At 37.0% G+C, this 22,985-nt stretch overlaps 1 protein-coding gene across 5 annotated transcripts in view; it reads right to left on the bottom strand.

Annotated features, from left to right (window-relative positions):
- The window catches only part of CFAP47 (cilia and flagella associated protein 47), a 513,403-nt gene that overhangs the window by 227,150 nt on the left and 263,268 nt on the right, over positions 1 to 22,985 (bottom strand). For 4 of the 5 annotated variants that reach the window (XR_013374394.1, XR_013374395.1, XM_077887395.1 and 1 more), the window contains 4 exons: positions 19,469 to 19,524; positions 17,982 to 18,127; positions 7,289 to 7,400; positions 6,310 to 6,536 (listed from right to left, as the gene is read on the bottom strand). Coding sequence is in view for 3 of the 5 variants with exons in the window: in XM_077887395.1 (XP_077743521.1) it covers positions 6,310 to 6,536; positions 7,289 to 7,400; positions 17,982 to 18,127; positions 19,469 to 19,524 (541 nt within the window). In the remaining 2 variants the exon portion in view is untranslated. The remainder of the gene's footprint in view (positions 1 to 6,309; positions 6,537 to 7,288; positions 7,401 to 17,981; positions 18,128 to 19,468; positions 19,525 to 22,985) is intronic. The other variant, XM_077887396.1, reaches the window with a different exon arrangement.

Below are 22,985 nucleotides of genomic sequence, written 5' to 3' on the forward strand. Positions count from 1 at the left end.
TGTGTGTATGTACACATATATGTGTAGAAAATTAAGGCCTGCCTCTCCACAGACAACCAAATACATTTTTTATTTTTTCACTTTTTTCTTCCTCCCTCCCCCATCCCAAACATACCTTTTAAATAGGTTTGATATGTTTAGTCCCTTCAACCACTGCTTATAAATGTGGGTCACAATAACTCAGCAACATGCATATGCTCCTCAAGACACAATCTAGTCAACATTCTCCTTCTTAAAATGTAACACTGAAGGGAAAGCCAGTTCTCTAAGTGTGAATCAAGCAATGCAAAGCCCAAAGGTAGGCATTCATTTATATTTATCTGGATGCTCTATTGCTAACCATATAGTACAGCCCAATGGTTAGTCCAAGCACTCTTGAAGACAGACTGGCTGCATTCATAACCAACTTTAAGTAAGTGTGGCCAGCCTATTAACCAAAGCCACAAAGTTTTCATTTGTAAAATATGGGCAACAATAGTACACCCTGCCTATATCCCTGGTATGAACATTTAAAGTGAAAACAAAAATCCAGGTCCTTGAAGCATATTTTGCATACTCAATAAATGCTGGCTATTAGTATCATTATTGTCATCATCGTCATCTTGATCATGGTCATGGTATCTTTACTCAACAAAAATAAATGTTGGTGCCATCAGCAATTTTCCTCATTCACTGGGTTTGTTATCTACAAAATCCACAGGGATTTTTTTTTTCCCCATAAAGTAACATTTTTCAACTACTTTAGTTTGGTAATTAAAATCATGTAAATCAAAAAACTTAATTCATTTACATTCATCATCACTTGTGTTTGGTTCATTTTTCTAGTCACTGTAAACAAATTATATATTCACATTAGCAACCGGCTCTTTAACCTAAATGTGTATCATCTGCCTTTTATATCTTCAAGTCATTAAGTCATGATATATTGACATAGACCCTCTTCTTGGCAAAACTCTAGTCAGGCTCCTCCAACTCCTCTTCTCAAGTAGCCCTCAACCTTGGCCTACAATAACTACAGATTTTCAGCACAAAAAATTTTGTCTACCCCTTTCCCCCCGCCCCGACTAAGAGACTTAATTAAACAAGCACTGACATAATTTCTAACAGCTTAAGGCCATATCCCTAGGATGATCCCACTTCCCCTTAAAGTGCCTACCTGAGAGAGCTTAATACTGCCATGAGAATATACTGTTTGTTCCAGCCAAGACCCAATGACAGGTAGATAGGCCCCTAAACCCCCTCTTATTAGAGCAGTTACTTTAGAAAGCTTACTATTGTAAGTCCTTTCTCTACCTCCCTTTTTTTCTTCCACTCCCATCCATCCCTTTCTCTCTCCTTTCTGAGATGTAAGTTTTCTGCCACCCAGAGCTATTTTCTTAAGGACCTCAGAATGCAAACATTCAAGGAGATAATGATCCCAGCCAGGTAGGTACCTTGTTCTAACTTGTATCACTATCTCCAGTCATAAAGATTCCAAGTTTGTCTTCTGCTGATAAGCATCAATTAACAAATCCAGATCACACTGACCAACGCTCTCCCACTTATAAATGTCCACTTCCCTGATTCTGCCCATTATTATTAAGTTCCCAGCTCATTATCCCTCTTCACTTTCTCATCCTCCCTTTAATACTCCCAGCTCCTTCTGCATAAATTTCAGTTTAGTTCATGCTGGATCCTTCTCCCTATTGCAACAGTTACTGAATAGAGTCTATCCTCATTTCTTTATCTTTGACAGTATCAATAGATTCAGGATTCAGAGTACATTTAAATCGTACAAATACAAAAACCATTTTCTTTACCCTTCTGAATCCTCACAAAGAGATCTTTTAGGCTTCCTTTTTAAAACATATTAAATTTCAAAATTTCAATGATTTTTCCTACCATTTATCCCAGAGTATATATAGCATGGCTTTTAAAACATAAACTTGAAAAAGTTAACAGAAAATAGAAGGAAACTACCCTGTAAGTTCTGAATCTTTCCAATAACACTGAGTATATCGTTAGAGTTGATTTATTAATGGCCAGAAGAATGTGAATTCAATAAATGAGTGCTAAGTGGTAAAGTGTCAGAAACTCATGCTCCTGACAAAAGATCCTGTCTCTCACAGTATAAAGTAGATACATCATACGGCTATTACTCTATAAATATTTCAAAAATTAAAACTTCACATGGTTGTCTACCAAAAAAATTTAGTCAAATGTGTCGCTTTTCTTTGGTAGAAAAGTGATCACATATATTTGATTAGATTTAGTTCTAAACAGACTTATTTCAAGGATTATTTTAGGTTTTGTTATGTAGTTATTTTATGCTCTAACTGAGTATTCTAGACTTTCATTCATTCCATTATACAATTTCCTGGTAGTAGACTAAGAAGTGAACATACGACCTGAAGACTATGCAGGAGAAGGAAAAGAGTAATGGATGAAGGGGCAAAAACCTGGGTCTATTCTTATTCTGTCACAAATCAGTGGTGTGACCTTAGGCTGCCATCCTACTATTTTGGGGTCTTGGTTTGCAGTCTGTAAGAATAAGAAGTTGGACTATGTGTCTCTCTGTGTCTTTGATTTTTTTTTTTTCAGCTTTATTTTTTTAAAAAGATTATAATCATTTATTTGACAAAGAGAGAGAGGGAGCACAAGCAGGAGGAGCAGCAGGCAGAGGGAGAGGGAGAAGCAGGCTTCCTTGCTGAGCAGGGAGCCTGGCACGGGGCTCCATCTCACGACCCTGGGACCATGACCCAAGCCAAAGGCAGATAACCAACTGAGCCACCCAGGCACTCCTCTTTTTCAGCTTTAAAATACAATGATGTCTCTACCATGATATGGGTGTAACTGCCACCTGTCATTAAGGGCAACAGAAGTCTTTTTATGCCTCAGTCATTTTATTTTTTTATATTACAGGTATCATTCTACCTTTTCTACATTTCTCCATGGGGTCATTGAAATAATTTGGAAATGTGCACATAAAAACATGTTGGAAAAAATGGTATAAAATACTATATAAGGAGAGAGTATTTTTGAAGTTAATCTTGTTTACTGTTCCCCTGCAAAAATTATCAGCATTGTTGTATTTCAAGAGTGCATTGATAATTGCACTTGAAAAGAACGCTTTATGATTAGATGTATATGAGCACAATAAGGTGCATTTATGAGTTCTGATTTGCTGCAGCTGGTTTTCTTAAACTGGCACATTCAACTCTTCTCTAGCTACTTTGTAGATTTGGAAAGTTTTTGCTGAAATCGAAAAATGTGTGATATTCACAGAATTCAAAGAAGTAGTAATCTTCAGGTAAAAAAAACTTGGAATTTTTAAATTTAGGGACTATTTAAAACATTTCAATTTTAATTTTAAAGAAGTCAACATTTTTTTCATAAATGATGATGATGATGATGATGATGGTTGCTGTTATTTCCACCAACCAGTCAGAAGTATACACATACAGATACCCATCCTGCAAATGTGGGAGATAAACAAGGATAAGTAAACAAGATGACTGTGACTGAAAAATCAGGCTATGAGGCAAGCTGGATAGACACAAAGACCTCAGGCTTACAATGTTATTTGTCTGTGTGGGCACATGTTCAATTCAATTAAACAGTGACAGAGCACCTGTCACACACAAGACAATAAGGGCTAAACAAAAAACACATAACAAAGATTTTTAATTTCATGGCACTTGTAATCCTAGAGAAGCAGGGAAATATAAAAATAAATATTATACAAAACATAGTTTGATAAATACAATAATAAACACAGAGTGTGCTGGATTCCAGAGAAAGCTAAAAGAAGGAGAAAAACAAACTATATACATGCATAAATAATAGAAAGGGAATCCACTGAAAAAATCCATCTCCTTCTAGCATTTCTCATTTAAATAAAATGTTTTGATAAGAGGTAAGAATGAAGAAGCTCAATTTTTTCTTTTTTTAAGGTTTACTTATTTGAGAGAGAGAGAGAGACAGCAGGGGGAGGTGCAAAAAGAGACGGAGAGAGAGAATCTCAAGTAGACTTCCTGCTGAGCACAGAGCCCAAGAAGGGGGCTTGATCCCATGACCCTGAGATCATGACCTGAGCCAAAATCAAGGGTCGGGACACTTAACCGACTGAGCCACCCAGCACCCCTAAGGAAAACAAATTTAAAAGGAAAGAGAGATGGGATGCCTGGGTGTCTCAGCAGTTAAACATCTGCCTTCAGCTCAGGGCATGATCACGGAGTCCAGGGATCGAGTCCCACATCGGGCTCCCTGCATGAAGCCTGCTTCTCCTCCCTCTGCCTAGGTCTCTGCCTCTCTCTGTGTCTCTCATGAATAAATAAAATCTTAAAAAAAAAATGGAAAGAGAGACAGCAAGAGAGTGTACTATGATAGGGTTAAGGTTTGAAAAGGTCACATATCAAATATTTCTATTGTAATTCTATACTGAAAGTTGGATAAAAACCTTCCCAAATTCACTGCTCTGTAATAGAAGTAACCATGTTGGTATGAACTGAAGAGAGCCATCAGCTTCTTGAATGCATAGTGCAGATGGGTCATTCCAGGGGGCATCAGAGACTTGGGCCTTGATATTTTTGAGCTAATCAGAACTTAAAAGTCCAGGTCATCCATAAGATATCATCATTAAATGTTAGATATTTGTGCTTAGACTGTACTGATTCTAGCATTCTAACAAAAAAAGAAATCATCCCTATGATGCTGAGTATTTTGTTGTAATATATATAAGGTAATATATGAAGGTAAATCTCAAACAAGGATGAAAACATTTACCGTTTGTTCCTACACTGATCAAAGATTTATTGACTACCTTTGGCATAGCATACTTTTCTAGGCACTGGTGACATGAGAGTTAACTGAACAAATATCTTCTCACAAATTCCCTTGCTGGAGATAGATAATGAGTAAACAAACAAATATATTACTCTCAGGTGGTAAATGCTATCTACAGAGAAAGTGGAAGGATATTTAGCATTTGGAAAGCACCTGGTAGAAGTGAGTAATTCTTTTAAAAAAAAATACAAAAAGTACAAGCATACCTCATTGGTAGCATTCTAGCAGGCCTGAAGTAATTGAGGGAAGTAATCTCTAATATCTAGGGAAAACTCACCACAGAAGTGCACAGGGCATGGGGAGCATGCCTTGGGATTTTTAGATGAGGAAGGAGGCCTGTGCTGAGGAAGTGACATGAATGAATGGGCTCCAGTGGAGAAGGTGAGATCAGGGAAGGGATGGGACTGACTGGGAGGGTCATGAGGACCGTCCCAAGGATGTTGGGGTTTATTCTGAATGAGCTGGAAAGCCAAGAGAGGAATCTGTGCAGGGGAGCAACCTGACCAGGTTTACATTTTAAAAGAATCACTTTGGTGGCTCTGTGAGATTAGACTGTACCTTACTTCATTTATACAATGGAGTTCAAGATATAATAATAGAATCAATAGTAATAGTAGTAACAAGAACAACAATGCTGCATTATAGAGAACACTTATTTATATACTAGGTAATGTGGTAAGCATTTTACATAATTATCTCACTTAGCTTCCATCAATTACCAGTATCTTTGGATTAAAAATTTTAAAAAATGAAGATTGATGATTTTGAAGTAACCAGCCCACATTCACACAGGTAGACAGTGTCAGAGTCTGGATTCTTAACCTGGTAGTCTGACCCCAGGGATGAGCCTTTCTGGATGCACAGACTATCCTAGACAACTTTTAGAACCTATCCGTCTTCACTCCCTTCCAGAGATTTATATTTAATTGTTCTAGAGCAGGGCCGGACACTACTATTACTTTAAGTTCTCCAGGGCATTCTAATGTACAGTCAGAACTGGAGGCAACTGGGGATTCAGTGGCCACACTGTAATGCCTAAATGTACTAGTATCCTAAGTCACCACTAATTTAGTTATCACTAATAAAATTAGCAGTCATGCTAACATTCGTAGAACACTTTGTTTCAGACTTATTATTTAATGAGGTAGAAAGAAAGAAGTTACTGAGCTTTTTTGAGAAAACCAGCATTCATCATTTTCCCATGTAAAAATGTTACAACTAAGTAACAACTCTGCATCATTTTATTTATTTTATTTTAAGATTTTATTTATTTATTCATGAGATATACAGACAAGAGAGGCAGAGACCTAGGCAGAGGCAGAAGCAGGCTCCCTGTGGGAAGCCCAATGTGGGACTCAATCCCAGGATCCAGGGATCATGAACTGAGCCAAAGGCGGACACACAACTACTGAGCCATCTAGGTGCCCCTCTGCATCATTTTAAAAAGAGAATAGTTTATGTGCATCACCTGCCCTGCATTCTCACCTCAATCTTGGTCAGCCCCAGGAGCGCGACGGCCACACGAACACTACTGCTTTCCAGAGTACCTGTGATCAACCGTCGCTCATACTCTATATCTGACATCTGCTGCTGTGCTGCAAACGCCAAAGCTTTTTCCTTGGCTTCATTCGTCAGTGGCAACTTAAGGTCCACATCCAAGATTTGACGGAGCTCACATTTCAAATACAGAACTGGATTTTCCTTACTAAGCGCTAGGGGAAGCAAAAGCATTCATGACTGCAATGATCATTTATGCCCTTGACAAGCTATCCAGAATGGACTTGGAAGGTTTGAAATACAGAACTGTAGCTGTGGTCTTTATCAACCAGAGTAACATGGGTAACTCATTTAGAGTAGTTCTGATTCAGTAATTCAAGAAGAGTAAGTCTTCTGGAATTAAAGGTATTTTGCCAGCATTCTCTAAAAAGAATGCTCAAAAGAACTCAAAGGATTCTTTTGTAGAAATATTAAGTTTTTAAGTTCAAACATTAAGTGATCATTGTGCTATCAGTGATTAGAAGGTAAGGGAAGTAGAAATAAATGTGAAGACATCTGTTGGGGACCGGCAAGAACTGGCATTTTCTTTCACTAACAACCTAACACTTCAGAATGTAGGGTAAAGTTCAGGTAATATATTACAATATATAGAATTTGAGAGCATAGCCATTTCTCAATTATTTGGGAAACTGAAAATTTGCTGAGTAAATATTTTGAATGCCACATTTCAATATTTAACAGAAGAATGAAAAATAAGGATTTAAAGAAAAGCACCACTGACATTGTTTTCATTGTTAAACTGGTGCTCTACTCCATGAATGTTGACATAATAAAGTTAAAGGGAGCCTTCCAAAAGACTTCCCAGTTTTTACTGGGAAAAATTTGCTGTGAGTACGTTTGGACGACTCCATGAGGAACAGCACCGTCCTTAACATTTTAAATGAAATAAAACATATGTTTACTCTACCTTCCTCTGGTGAACTGCTGTAGTCAAGTGGAGTTGAAGAATCCTTTGGGAGAAAGGAGGAAGGCAAGGGGATCATGCCTTTTCCTTCCACAATGTAAATTAATTCTCCAATCTAAAACACAACCACACAATGATATTAAATTTCAAAAGCCCAGAAAAAATCAGGATAAATCTTTCTGCTTTGAGAACAATCTGTATGCTATAAAAACATCCATGCATTGTGCATTGCTAAGCAACTGTAAGCCCTAAATGAGGAGTGAAAGGTAAGGCTTAAATATAGCCCTCCCACAGTGTGGAGGAAACTTTGTATGCATCCAGAGCAGGGAGGCCTATTAAGAAGGCCCCAGGATGGCACTGACAGCAATTGATCTTTGCAGCTGTAAATATCCTTGGTAGACTGCTAGCTTAAATCACATAAACAATCAAGGAAGAAAATATTTTTTCCTTCGTTCTGTAATTTATTGTTGGAGAGAAGTAACATCACTTTTGCATGTCTGAGTTCTCAAGTGTTGATATTTTAAAGTGTAGTTTTTTTTTTTTTTAAGTGAGCATATGAGAATCTGTAGATCTTTTAGAATAAGTAATTAGGCAAGAAATACAAAAGAGTAAACAGAAAGAGTAAAAATAAAAGTGGGGTCAATGCAAGGGCAGCAACACAATATGGGGAAAGATCAGTAGAGGTCAACATGCTCGGTTTCAATTCTAGTACTGCCATTTACTAGCTACTAAGCCTCCGGTAAATTTAGTAAATCTCTGACTTTCAGTTTTGGCCTCTGTAAAATGGGATGATCAAAAAAAAAAAAAAAAAACAAAAAAAAAAACAAAAAACCAAAACCCAGTTCCTTTTAGAAATCTAGAGATTAAATGAAAAGGAAGGGGACAGAGGGAGTCTCTAAAGACATATGATCCAATTGGATGAATATTATTTAAATCTTGATTCTGAAGGGAAGGAGAAAATGTCACCCCAGAATATGCCGCTTTGCTATATTAATAATTTTGAAATGTAGGCACTTAAAAGACAGCAAATGCAAGGAGAGGCTTTCTTGAACTTGCCTTATCTGCCTAAAGACAGATCCTCCAAAAGAAACTCAAATATCATAAATTCCCTCCTTGTGGATTTCACAAACCAAGGACTGACTCTTATCAGAAGGAGCCTGAAAGTTGATACTGTACACCAAACTTTATCACAAAGTATCAGGTGTCCTGTCTATTCTTCTAAGGGCCCATTCATCTTTCCTAAAAATCATTTACTCTCCTCTAAGTGGCCAATGTCCCTTTTTCCCTTTTCTCTCTTAAGATGGTATTGAGCCTGAATTCTAAGCTACCTTGAGGAATTCCTCATTTTCCCTTGGGTACCTCTCATGTCTATAGGAAGTATACATGTTAATAAATGTGTATTTTTTTCTTGTTAATCTGTCTTTTATTACAGGAGACTCAACCAATAATTCAGAAGGGTAGAGGAAAAATAATTTTTCCTCCCCTACAATTTGAACAAAGACACTTAAAAAGAAATGACAGAAAAAATGTACAAACAATCATGAGATAATCAGGAAATACAAACAATGCCTGGTTGTTTGATGTTAAGAAAAAAAACTTTACAATATTTTTAGTAATATCAGTATCAATGTTATGTCAAAAAACCAAAGTCTTCTTGTTGTAGAGATTCTTACTAAATGATCTGTGGAAAAAATTATGTGATGATTGGGATTTGCTTCATTATAATGATGTAACAAGTTAGGCCATGCACTGTTGAAGCTGGGAAGAGAGTACAGGGGAGATTAATTGCAGTTTTTGTTTACAGAATGGTATTTTATATTTTCCATAAGAAAGTCTTAAAAATGCTTATTTATATCTTAAGAAGTAGAATCATAGTAAAGCTGTAGCAAAGACTAAACAAGGTAACACATATGAGGAACCCAACCCTTTGCCTGGCACTTAGTAGGCACATAAGAGAGATCCATTTAAATGGAGAGGAATCATTTTTTGAGAGCAAGGCTTCCCAAACTTTCATGACATATAAATCATTTGAAGATATGGTTTAAATACAGGTCTGACTGAAGAGATCTAGATTAGGGCCAAGACTTGGAGGATTAATGAAAAAGAGCACTGGCAAATCTAGTGCTAAGCCATGCAATGGAGAATCTTCTGCCAGAATGACCTTGTGAAAGGCATGTAACTAACTACTGGGAAAGCAAAAGGAAACAAACTTAGCTTCCAAGCTGGGATGGTAACTAGTTTGAACTGCCCCACCATCTTAAAACAATGTTAACTGTATGCTTGAGAGACTATTCCAGAGACAGAACACATAAATTATATAAAAGGAAATTAATCACATAACAAAAATACATAACCTAAGATATTGTAAATATCCTAGATAACATATGAAATGGCAAAAACTGAAAATTAATCTAGAAGTTATAAGAATAAACAATTTCTGATCACGAAGTCAATTTATTTATAGCTACCCTATAAATAAAAACACTGATTGAGATTTGTTTACAATAAGGTTAATGGTCATCTACTCTCATATGATCATGTTCCACAGAATTTTATTAATTATAACCCACAATTATCTTCAGTTTATGCTGAAAAAAGAAGTATGGAAAACTTTGAATATTTTACATTGTTTAGCAAAGGGCAGCCTGGGTGGCTCAGCGTTTTAGCGCCGCCTTTGGCCCAGGGCGTGATCCTGGAGACCTGGGATTGAGTCCCACGTCAGGCTCCCTGCATGGAGCCTGCTTCTCCCTCTGCCTGTCTCTGCCTCTCTCTCTCTGTCTCTCTGTCTCTCTCTCTCTCTGTGTGTCTCTCATGAATAAATAAATAAAATCTTAAAAAAAATATTTAGCATTTAAATCCATACAGTCTGGGTAATAAACAGTACATTACATAAAATTTTCATATAGTACTTTTTCCTAAGCAACCTTGTACTCTGCAAACATAAATCCAAGCTAGCCATCTGAAATGTGTTTTCTGTGTGTGCATGTTTTACTACAAATACAACGGGTATTTGTATTTGTAGCATTGAGTGATCAATACTAATGACATGGAATTTTCGATGATAATTGAAGTACTCAACAAAGACCAGGGAAAATATATTAAGTTTTTACTTTTATTTTACTTTTTTTCTCATTTTTATTTTTATCTAAAGAAAAATCAGTTGTTTTACCCAAAATATAATATTCATAAGAAATCAGACTTGGTGAGTGTAGAGTTGCCAAAATTACACTTTTTCTTAAAAGTGTGCCTGAATGAAACCTGATCTATAGCTTGTCTTCTCAATCAAAATGAATACCAACTCATGGGAGTTGATACAAAAGCAAACTGCTATTTGCCAGGGTATTTCCCTTAAATATACATTATAAAAAAGCCTTCTAGCCATGGATTAGTCAACTAAAATATCAGTAACTAAAACTCCACTCAATTCCATTTAATTCCACCTCTTACACAGACGATATATTATCATTTCTCAAAAAATTATTTTGTCTAACTTGTTCATTTTCAGTGTTCTTTTTCATTAAAAAGAAACTTAATTGAAAATAATGCCTGTGTCAGAAAATTGTTCAGGAAAATCAACTGTGGTATCATCTAATTATTTCCCTCTACTTTTCTTGCAATAAAATCAGACCAGGAAAGGAATAAAAAAGCAATAAAGAACTCCCTTAAAGCAGAGAAGTCCCTTACATTCCAAGTCTGGAAGCTATGACAAGAGAAATGAAATTATCTGACACATAACAGATACTTGTCAATGTGAGCTATTCTAATAGGCTATTAAATTTCCTTTCTGCCCTTAATTTCATATTTTACAGCCAGGATGTTTACTTGGATTTTGATTATATTTTCCAGAAAGATGCCAAAGCCCATTGTCCATTGTAAGAAACTCTCACAAAAGATATTTTGTTCTTCCTGTGTATCTAGTTAAGTGTAGTCCTCAGATAAGACAGTTGCACACAAATTTACAAGACCAGCTGTTAACGACCTAGAAATGAGGAACACAAACAATGAATCGGCAGAAAAATTTTAATCCCAGCTCTGTTACTAATTAGCTGGGTAACCTTGGACATGTCATGGATACCCTCCAGACACAAATAACCTTAATCTTAAAAAAAAAAAAAAAAAAAAAAGGCATTTTAGATAGAAAATCCCCATGTTGTTTCATAGGTCTTCAAATTCTACTTATTTTTTAATCTTGGGCCTAGACTTTGCTGTTTTGTGATTTATTTGTTTAAACTAGCTGAGCAATATTATATTATTTTGATGGCTAAACAGGCATGTGAGAGCTAAGCTAAAATTCTAAAATGTTAAATTCCATACACTAGAGAGAGATCATTAATCACTGTAGGTGGCTATTTGGCATTGGCATAATTATGATGTGAAACTGACCAGTAAGAATAATTGCTGTTCTTTTAAAATATGATCTTTCATAGAATGAGTGTTCTAGGAGACTCAGGGTGAACAGAAAATATATAAAGAGATTTGTAAGCTTGCACTAAAATGTTCAACTTTCTTAACACAATTTATTTTTTAAAGACTTAGTTATTTATTTGAGAGAGAGAGAGAGAAAGAAAATCCTTAAGCAGACTCTGCTGAGCAGGGAGCCAGAGGCTGGGGATCAGTCCTAGGACCCTGAGATCATGACCTGAGCCAAAATCAAGAGTCAGATGCTGCCGGGAGACCTGCACCCTGATGTTTATAGCAGCAATGTCCACAATAGCCAAACTGTGGAAGGAGCCTCGGTGTCCATCGAAAGATGAATGGATAAAGAAGATGTGGTTTATGTATACAATGGAATATTCCTCAGCCATTAGAAACGACAAATACCCACCATTTGCTTCAACATGGATGGAACTGGAAGGTATTATGCTGAGTGAAGTCAGTCAATCGGAGAAGGACAAACATTGTATGTTCTCATTCATTTGGGGAATATAAATAATAGTGAAAGGGAATATAAGGGAAGGGAGAAGAAATGTGTGGGAAATATCAGAAAGGGAGACAGAACATAAAGACTCCTAACTCTGGGAAATGAACTAGGGGTGGTGGAAGGGGAGGAGGGCGGGGGGTGGGGGTGAATGGGTGACGGGCACTGAGGGGGGCACTTGACGGGATGAGCACTGGGTGTTATTCTGTATGTTGGTAAATTGAACACCAATAAAAAAGAAATTTATTATATATATAAAAAAAGAGTCAGATGCTTAAGTGACTGAGCCACACGGGTGCCCCTAACTCAGTCTTAATTGCCCGAGAGATTATTCCACAGACATTTTGAGAAAGCAACATATACTTAAATGCCATAAAACATGAATCATTTACTAAAATGTATGGCATACTGTCGGAAAACATCTCATCAAATAACAGAAAGCTGGGCTTAGGATCCAGAAGTTACTGTGGCAATGAGACTAGCAATCTCTCTTTGTCTTTTTCACCATATTTCTCAGAACAGTTTCTATTCATTTTTTTTGCCATCAGTTTGTTCTGCACATAAATGAAACTTTGCTTCAAGTGTGAACATCATGCAAACTGTCATTAAGATTGATCTTTGTATCAACATTCATCTTTGTGGTTCTCTCTTGTTCTCTTGCTCCTTCCCCCAAATCCAACATCATCACCTCTTCTTCTTTTTTTTTTTTTTCATTACCTCTTTTTTCACCGTTGCTTTTCACATCCTTCTGTCTGTCTTTACTGCTGGTATGCAAAAACCAGAAGGCAGTAGAGAATGGAGGTGTGTGGAGTAGTATCATAGACTACAAGAGTCTCTGAGCCCATCTCTTGGTCTCCAGTCTCTTTCTCCAACTCTTAATCTATTCTCTGTTTTGGCTTCAGAGACACTTTCTCAAACAAAGATGAAATCAGGTCATGTCTATGCTCAATCCCTTCCTGCTTTTGATAACAATAATTATAATAATATAATTAAGTTATTCAGCTAAAAATTTCACTGCCCTCCTCATTATCAGTCTGCCTTATCCATCCAATCAATTTTCTGTCACTTCCAACAAACTTCTCTCAGAATAGGCAATTCAAGTGTGAAATTTCATGCTCAGCTGCTTGCCTCATGTTCTCAGAATCTTCTCCTGAGCACACTTCTCCCCTGCCCAAACTCTGCTTTACTAGCAAATTTCCACTCATCCTCTTAACTAAATTCCTCTCTGAGTCAATTATCCTTGCCTTTGCTATCATATAGAAATGCATTCTTCCCTCTATTCTAGAAATGGTCACAATCTGGCTCTGTTATAGAATTGGTGGATATGTTTCATGTATGCAAGCATGCCTTCTCCATGAAATGTGATTCCCCTGAGTTCAGGCTTCATTTCCTTTCTGTGTTCACTCTCTATATGCCTACAAAATTGGCTTTATACTCTTGGTGAATCAAATTGTACTGGGAGAAGTGAACACAATAATACAATGAAATTATTGAGAATATGGCTTGAGGCTGTTAAATTTTAAAACTTGCAAGAGTCATACTCCATATTCTATAGTTTCCTTCATGAATGACGGAGTTCCAGACTAGCAGCTATCAGATAAATAATTTATGGACATCAAATTCACAGCTTAGTGATTATAGTCAATAATACTATGTTAAAAATGTTGAACTTTCTAAGGGACTAGATCTTAATTGTTCTCCACACAACAAAGAAACAATAATTGTGTGATGTGACAAAGGTGTTAGCTAACACTATTGTAGTAATCACATTGCAATATATGAATGTATCAAACCAACATGTTGCATAGTTCAAAGTTATACAATGTTATCTGTCAGTTATATCTCAATTTAAAAAAAGGTTCATAAAATTAACATGGATTTGGGAAAATAGGTATTGTTCCCTTGTATTCTAAATGTCATTTGAAAGGATATCCCCTGGGGCTAAAATATTGGTATCCCAGAGGCATGCGGAATCTTTACAGACTAACTGGTAGGATCATTGATTAGAAACCCAGAGGATAATTCCAAGAATAAATAACTACCATTAGGTACAAAATTCTCTTTAACAGATTTTCTTCTCATGCTTTTTCTTTACAAAGGCTGCAGGGCTTATTGCAGGATGATAGTTTCACAAAAAGGAGAGTAGGTGAAGAGGGAGAAGGCTCTGCAGTGAGGGGGCTCAAACTATGTGTAACTTGGTGAACCTTTACCACACTGACCTAGAGTTTAAAGTTCACTTATCCTGTTTCCATATTGTCAGCAGGCATCATAAGGTTAATAAATGCTTTCAAAATGTGTATGGGCCAGATGGGATTAAATCTTCTGTTTCCCTGGGAATAACTCAGGGGTATGGGAAGGAGTGTACTTACCAAAACAACAGCAACAACAAATATGCAGTGTAACAAATCGAATGGAAGAAGTCAAAAGGTGAATGAAATGTGGCTTGCCATTAAAAATCATGGAAAATTAAAAAAAAAAAAACACACACCCTCAAATGATACTCAGTCCCTCCAGTTATAAAAATAACTTTCATGGGACGCCTGGGTGGTTCAGTGGTTGAGCGCCTACTTTCAGCCCAGGGCATGATCCTAGAGTCCCAGGATCGAGTCCTCCATTGGGCTCCCCGCATGGAGCCTGCTTTTCCTTCTGCCTATGTCTCTGCCTCTCTCTCTCTCTGTGTCTCATGAATAAATAAATAAAATCTTTAAAAACTTTCACAAAACTGAAATTACTCTGTCTAAATATAAAATTATGTAAGATTTTAACATAATTTAATGTTTTTACCTTCATGTTGAATAAAATTAAACCAAAGCCAGAATTACTGAAGTCTGCATGTTAACTATGATTGAAAAAAGTTGTACTTTGATCATAGAATCTTTAAAAAATACACACAATAGAGACTGCCAGCTTAATCTCTGTACCAGCAGAGACAGAAAGACACAAAAGGCTGAGGGGGAATGAAATGAGGGATAGGGCAAAAAGTCAGATGAGTAGTTCCACCTACTCATGCAAGCATGAGAGAGATGGAAAGACTGACACATAATATAACAACTGGTAAGATGTAGTCTTAGACTAAATTGTTGGAGATCATAAATCAAGAAGAAGATCTTGCCTGCTCTTCTACGTGGGAGTGGGCACCCTTGTCCTGTCAACTGTTTATTTGACTTGGTAAGGCTGAAACTCTCTTTGCTGTATTAGGGCCCTGGTGTGGGACTGGACTGATTCTTATAAGTTGCTCAGGGATGCTGACTCCCATCCTGGCTTTCTCGAGTCAACAATACCTGGACTTTGGTTTCTATTTGTTCAGACCAAATTCTGTTGACAGAAAGGGAGGACATAGGACTGCAAGATAAAGAAGTCTGGTTTGGTTTCATAAAAAGGCTCATGGGTTGGCACCAGAGGGCTGGTTAGGCCACAGAAAATTGTTGCAACTGTGTGGAACCCAGTATTAATGCAGGCCCCATGTCAAGGATTCCTGTTCTTGCTTGAATGGTCCCAACAGTGATAGGTGGCTTCCTATTTGGGAACTGAGAATGATGTAGAGCATCTGCTCTATGTACTATGTTCACACAGGCATGAAAGGAAAGACAGAGCCCCTGGGGTTGTGTCAATATATTGCTTTGTACTTTGCAATGTTTGCATAGGGGTCTGTCAAGCCCTCCTTCCAGAAAGTGCAGTTCCTCAGGGACTGGGTCATATTTCTACTCCAGGTTCCTCCATTCAATCTGCCCCATCCACACATGGGCAAAAATGCTTTTGGAGTCTTGGCATTTGATAGCATAAATGTTTTGGGATTTTGTAGGTTTTCCCCTAAGCTAAGAATTTCTATGAACGTTGATGGAAGTTTTGTAAACAGTTTGTACTTTCAAACAGCTATTACATAAGTCATCTCATTTTTTTTATTTGAAAGTTCAAATGGAACAGCCAAAATGAAACAAATGGCCTTTCCTTGATAGCAATATTAGTAGAAATGTTCCTGTTTTACACATGGAAAGCTATCAAATTGAGGCCTAATTACTTTACAGTTTTCAACAGGTGGTTCTTAATGGCAAAGCAGTTATCACACATTTAATAAGAACAGGAACTAACTAGGTGGACTTGGATGTTTGATTATCTATTTGAGCGTGTAATTGCATTTTCAATATAATTAGCAATAAATTGAATGTGTAAATTAATAGATGTGTTTGCCCACATAAGTCATTGTAATTCAACACAATACTTTAGACCTAGGGCATTATTTCTCAGTTGATAGCAATATAATTTCATGATTACTGTTTTTCTTAATATTTTTTCTGACAGCAACAAAATATACATAATCAAAAGACATATTTTAATAAGTTGAGATACCAAATTAAGTATAATTATTTTGATTAATTTAGACAAAATTTACGGAAGTAAATAATATTCCAATAGTTTAATTCAAATAATAAAACCAGACTCCTTACTATGCTATTGAGAATTAACCCTAGGATTTTCTAGTTCTATATTATAAATTAATATAAAAAAGGGATTGTGAAATATTTGATTAAACTACTAGTCACACTATTGTTACTATTTTCACACATTTTCATGTAGAGGAATTCAGTTAAATCCTGAACTCTTTTAGGGGAAATAAAAAACAAGATTTAGCATTACTATAAAACAGCATTTTTTCCTCCTAAATGGTAATTTTAAATAAAGTTAAACTATTCTTTACATATTTAGTGGGCTATATTATTTTTTCATGTGTGAAGGGCCCTACAGGCACCAGGTCAATATAATACTTCTTTCCAATTACCATTATTTCATTGAGTATGAATTTACTATAGCACATAATTGATACATAATTGATATAGTTGGGGCTATCTACTGGGCATTATAAATTCCCTCCTCAGGTCAACACATGGCAGTTTCTTTCTGGAAGGGGCTAATACCATAAAATGTTTCTTCTACAACCTGTCTTCTCTTTCTGTCTCTCTGCCTCCTTCTCTGTTCTTCCATCCCTCCTTTCTTTCTCTCTCTCTCCTTTGCTGGATTTATTTCTTTTTAAGATTTTATTTATTTATTTGAGAGAAAGAGAGAGAGAGAGATCACAAGCCAGGGGAGAGGCAGAGGGAGAGGGAGAAGCAGGCTCCCCATTGAGCTGGGAGCCAGATGCGGGGCTCAATCACAGGACCCCGGGATCATGACCTGAGCTGAAGGCAGATGCTTAACTGACTGAGCCACCCAGCTGCCCCCTGAGCCACCCAGGCGCTCCATTTGCTGGCTTTAAAGCAGCAAGTTACATGGATGCCAGAGCCACTAGAAAATTAATTCTGTCAACAACTTGAGAGATCTGAGAAGCAGCTCCTTCCTCAGTAGAGCCTTTGAGGATGATCCAGTAGTAGCAGGTCCCTTGACTGAAGACTTACTAGACCTTAAGCAGAGGACCCACTTAGATCATGCCCAGACCTCTGATCCATGGAAAACGTGACATAACACCTGCGTATTGTTTTAAGCCCCTCAGTGTTTGGTAATTTGTTATGCAGTTGCATAAAGCTAATACAGACAGAGCTGCAGCAAGGTTAGGCATGCCACCAATCTGCTCCCGTGGGACTTCCTAAGGCAGTCATTATAAAGCTTACTCACAACTAGTGTAACTCTTCGCTTATTTGTGAGGATAAGCTCTTCGTTTAGCAACCAGGAGGCTGAAATTGTTGTCTACATTACTAGAGTCTTCAGCTACCTTCCAGTCACGTGTACCGGCTAGTCCATTCAATTGCCAGCCTGTGATGAAATGTGCCACAATTCTGTTCTCACCTCTTTGCTGCTGAGGATGATGACACAGTAGCGCGTGTGCATGTCAAAGGGAAGAAACACGAGCTCCAGGCTTGAGGTCCCTTTTACTTCCAGGTGAAGAGTGTGTGTGGAGCAGAAGAACTCTCTGATGAAATTGGACTTAATTGCTACCAAAACATGAAGTAGAGCTTGTTTACATATCATTTCATAAGTGCTGTTCAAATAAAGCAGCTGTTTCAATTAGTGCTTCAAGTTTTGAAATGAATAAAAAAAATGTTCATAGCATTAGCACACCAAATTAGATGACACATGCATTTGTTAATGAAAGTACAGGTGACACCAACACAAGCCTGATATCATAAAAATGTAAAATTATGACCCTCTATTAAAGATTCCTCAAAAAGGAAACTTTATTAGTATTTAAAATTAGCCTAGATATACATATATAAATAGCAAAGTGGTTATCCAGGTAACTTCAACTTTTTTTGTGGACTATGTAAGAGTTCATATAACATGGTATAACAGAAAACTTGAACTGGAAATAGAGGAATGTTATATACATATTTTTTCCTATCGTTTTTGTTGACTTTAAAACATGTCTACAAGTTCTTCAACACTGCTGTGAGTGTGTTGATATGGTGGGGCAGTCTCAGTGACTTGATCCTAACGAATAGTATGCTGGGAGATAGCAATGTGACTTCTGACACTAGAGCAAACAATGTAATACAATTTCTTCCCAATCATCCCTTTCTTGGCCCACTTGCTTTTAGAACCAACTTGTCATCCTGTGAAGAAGCCTAGGCTACATGAAAAGCCACATGTAAGTATCTAGGCCAACAGCCCTACCTGAGGTCCTAGCCAATAGGTATTAACCATCAGACATGTGAGTAAGGAAGCCTTTGGAATGACTCCAGCTGCAGCCTCCATCTGACTATAACTGCATGAGGATGCTGAGCAAGAAGAGTCTAGTTGAGGCCAGTTACTCCAGAAGTGTGAGAAATAATAATGCTAACACATTTTTATTGTTTAAGGCCACTACATTTGGGGTGGTTTGTTCTGTAGCTAGACAGCCACATGACTCCTATATCCATTGTCCTATTCACATTCTATTCATCTTTTCCACATCTATAGTTATTTCATAAAACAAAGTAGATCTGTGTTCTCTTTGTAATTTTAAACATGGTGAGACCTGTCACCTAAATAGGTTTAAACAGTTCAGAATAAGCCAAAAGAAACATAAAAGTCATTTATTTAAATACATTCATCATACGGGTAAGGAAACCAGGACTTGTAGTGAAAAGAAAGCAGGGACAGATTCCTCCAAAGGGTCATGAACAGGAAAGGCTGAGGATCAGCACTTGGGCCTCCCACTCTGCCAGTAATCCCCAGGGCTTGCCTTTCTGGCTATTGTCATAACCATCCTTTGTTGGGCATTTCATTTACTGGTATGCCATGCACACAAAAGTCAGACATGAAGACAAATGAAAGCTTTCATTTGAGGTACTCACAAGTTCTTAAGGCATTTGGGGAATGGCAATCACTCTCAGGGCTATTCTCAGCATTACTGTCATAAGTAAACAGGAGAACAATATCAACAACACAAAAGAAAAGAAAAAAAATAATTCTCTATTTTCATTAAATCTTATAGAATCTTAAAAATTATGGCTACCTACATGATATGCAAAGACCACAGATGTATTTCATATATCAGCCTTATGTTTATATTGTTTCAGAAATTTGAAAAGAAAAATGCAAAAAGGAAACTAATAATCATCCATATTTCCACCACTGTTTCATACAATTTGGTAAAAACAATTCCTTTTTACTTTTGAATATGGAGAAATAAACATTTGATAATAATAATAAAAAAACAACAAAAACAAATCCTGAGGCCCAAAAGTAGTGGTCTCAACTTAGGATTACATAGGTATTTTCTCTAAAAGTGGTTCTAGAACTTGATTTCTTGGAAGATTCTCTTCTTTCAGCTTATTGTTTCCACATTTCTTTTTTCTCATAAAGAGAGGAGATATGGACAGCTGCTTAAGCTCTGGTTGCATTTCTGAAAATTAATTAGCAGATCACAGCCTGAAGCAACTGCCTCCCTTGAAAGTTTCCGTATCTTCCAGAACCCATCAATTTTCCCCCAAACTGCTCTTCTCTTAATATTCATGATTACTTTGCTCAACAAGCTGGCAATTAGCATCTGGGCTCTCAGATATTGTTTGCCTGATTTTTTTCTGAGAATACAAAACTCCATATTTTCTCACCTTGTCATCTGCGTTTGCCTGAATTTGATGCTGTAAAAATATATGGGCTCTTTCCAAGTAAAGTTCTAGCCATATTGATTCATTTCTCCACTGCCTTTTCTTGATACAACATTCTTAATAAGGTTTACAGATCTTGTAATTTTTTCTCTGCTTTATTTCAACTCACAGACATTCTGATTAGCTGTTTTAATATTTTATGTAACTTGAACATTTGATAGACACTTTAAGGCTATCAGAGATATATTAGATATTTTTAGCATTTATAAGGGAGATTATACAGAGAATGGAAAAAACAACAAAGAATGCTTATTTCTCGATGTATGGCTCCACCTCCATCTCAATAATGGAGCTCTGGGTAGAATGCCTGATTAAAATCCTCAGATAATTTCAGAACTTCATTTTGCTCAATACTTGCAATCTCTAGCCCTTTAGTCATTTTCTTTCTCATAATGAATAGAAAAGCAGAGCAATTTGGGCTTCATCTCCCTTTTCTTTTCTTTAAGTATTTTCTTAGAGAATAGCCTTTTGAATAAATCAGAGTTGTCTTATCCTCAAAGGAGATTTTTAAGCCCAGAAAAATTGAGTTACCTGTACTACTTACGGCAAAGATGGATGAAAAAAAAATGCAGACATAGAAATGTTATTACCTTGCTCATATAAATTGATTATAATGATTAATTTGGAGACATCAGAAAAAAAATAAATAAAATAATTTGGTTTAGGAAAATTCTATTTTACCTGATCAACATTCTTGAGTCTAGAAATTCAGTGATAAACCCACCTTGTTTACAAAACCATTATCTTGCAGGTCAAAAGACAGAACAGGAAATCAACTCTGCCTTTTGGTTACTCCCTGTGCCTCAGTCTATGCTATCATTTTCCTAAATGCTTATCAATTATTGTTGAAGCTATGGAAGAAGGAGTATTTTTAAACCCTTGGTTTTAAAGAAGAAATAGCATCAAAAGAGGTTAAAATTATACAAAATACAGTTGATCAAGGAAGAGAATATTTTCTACTCATTTAGCAGTGGGCTAAAGTGAGTGAAACCTACTTAGGAGGTGTGAAGGGATAGCATTTTTTTTTTTTTTTCTCTGCAGTAGTAGTACACAGCTGCTTTCAAACTAAAATAATCAAAATGACATTGAACTGGTTCTATTCAGAGTATGAATGAATCAACCCCAAGAATGACTTCCTATTCAACCCTTTTCCAGTGGGGAGGGAAGATCTTTTTTTATAAGCCTTCATGAAGCTACTCTTGGGCTAGCATTCACGGCCATGCTCAAATCAAAGAGCAAATTTTCTGGTTAAAGACTAGTCTTCAGGCATCATGGGAAGGAAATGCAAGAGGATCGATTTTGATAATTCTCTATCTTCACTCTATCCTCCATATGTCCAGGGCTTCTTTAGAAAAGGACCTAGTGGCCATCTGAAGGGCAATAAAAATGGGATTTTAAAAAAATATTTTATTTATTCATGAGAGACACACACAGAGGCAGAGACACAGGCAAAGGGAGAAGCAGGCTCCACGCAAAGAGCCTGATGTGGGACCCAATCCCGGGACTCCGGGACTCCAGGACCACGACCTGAGCCAAAGGCAGACGCTCAAATGCTGAGCCATCCAGGCGTCCCCCAAATGGGATATTTGCTGGAGTTTTTTGTACCACTTTGCCCCTGAGCCAATTGAGTAAGTCTGTAAAGCAAGGTGTACCAACCTGAGGTGCAAGGACAGAGTGTATCTATGAATTCAAATGGAGAAAAAATTCCATCTTGACTTCCACTCTATTTTTTTTAAGATTTTTTTTTCATTTATTTACTCATGAGAGACACAGAGAGAGAGGCAGAGACATAGGCAGAGAGAGAAGCAGGCTCCCCTCAGGGACCCTATCCCAGGACCCCAGGACCACGACCTGAGCCAAAGGGAGACGCTCAAATGCTGAGCCACCCAGGTCCCCCTCCACTAACTCTTAATGGTAATTTAAACCAAACCAAAGTAGCATTAGCTGTAATATGACTTGGTCACCAAATAATCATGGATATGTTTATATCACATTTCATCCACCAGTAGATTTTATTGTGTTTTATGTTAATGAAGAAGCACATATCTTCACATATTAAAATTTTTAAATATGTATATTATCTGCTGGAGTATTAGTTTCCTCTATGCCATAGACTGAATTGTGTCATCCTTAAATTCTTATGTTAAAGCCCCAATTCTCCAAATGACTATATTTGGAGATAGGATCTGTAAGAGGGTAATTAAGGTTAAAGGGTAGGGCCTGATGCAACAGAATTAGTGTCCCTATAAGAAAAGACAACAGTGAGCTTACTCTATCTATGTACAAAGAGGTCATGTAAACCCACAGCAAGAAGGCTGCCACCTACATGTCAAGAGAAGAGGCCTCCAAATGAAAATTATCTTGCCTGTACCTTGATCTTGGACTTCCAACCTCCAGAGCTATGGGAGATAAACTTCTATTGTTTAGGCCACCCTTTCTATATTATTTTGTTATTGCAGCCTGAGGGAAATTACAACACTCTGTAATCCTTGCATCTTATTTTAAGTATTTATAAAACTTTATTCTGTGAAGTAGAATAGGCTTCATCAGACTGGCACAGACTGTGGTGATATTAAAAACAGATATGAAATCCTCATGTAGAGCAAGACGATCATGGCAAATTGTGACTCTTAGTACATACATTTGGCTTTTGATTCACTGTACTTCCATTGGAGATTTGCCTAATTCTAATTGTCACCAA

This window comes from Canis aureus, chromosome X (genome assembly GCF_053574225.1).
Source record: "Canis aureus isolate CA01 chromosome X, VMU_Caureus_v.1.0, whole genome shotgun sequence".
Classification (NCBI taxonomy): Eukaryota; Metazoa; Chordata; class Mammalia; order Carnivora; family Canidae; genus Canis; species Canis aureus.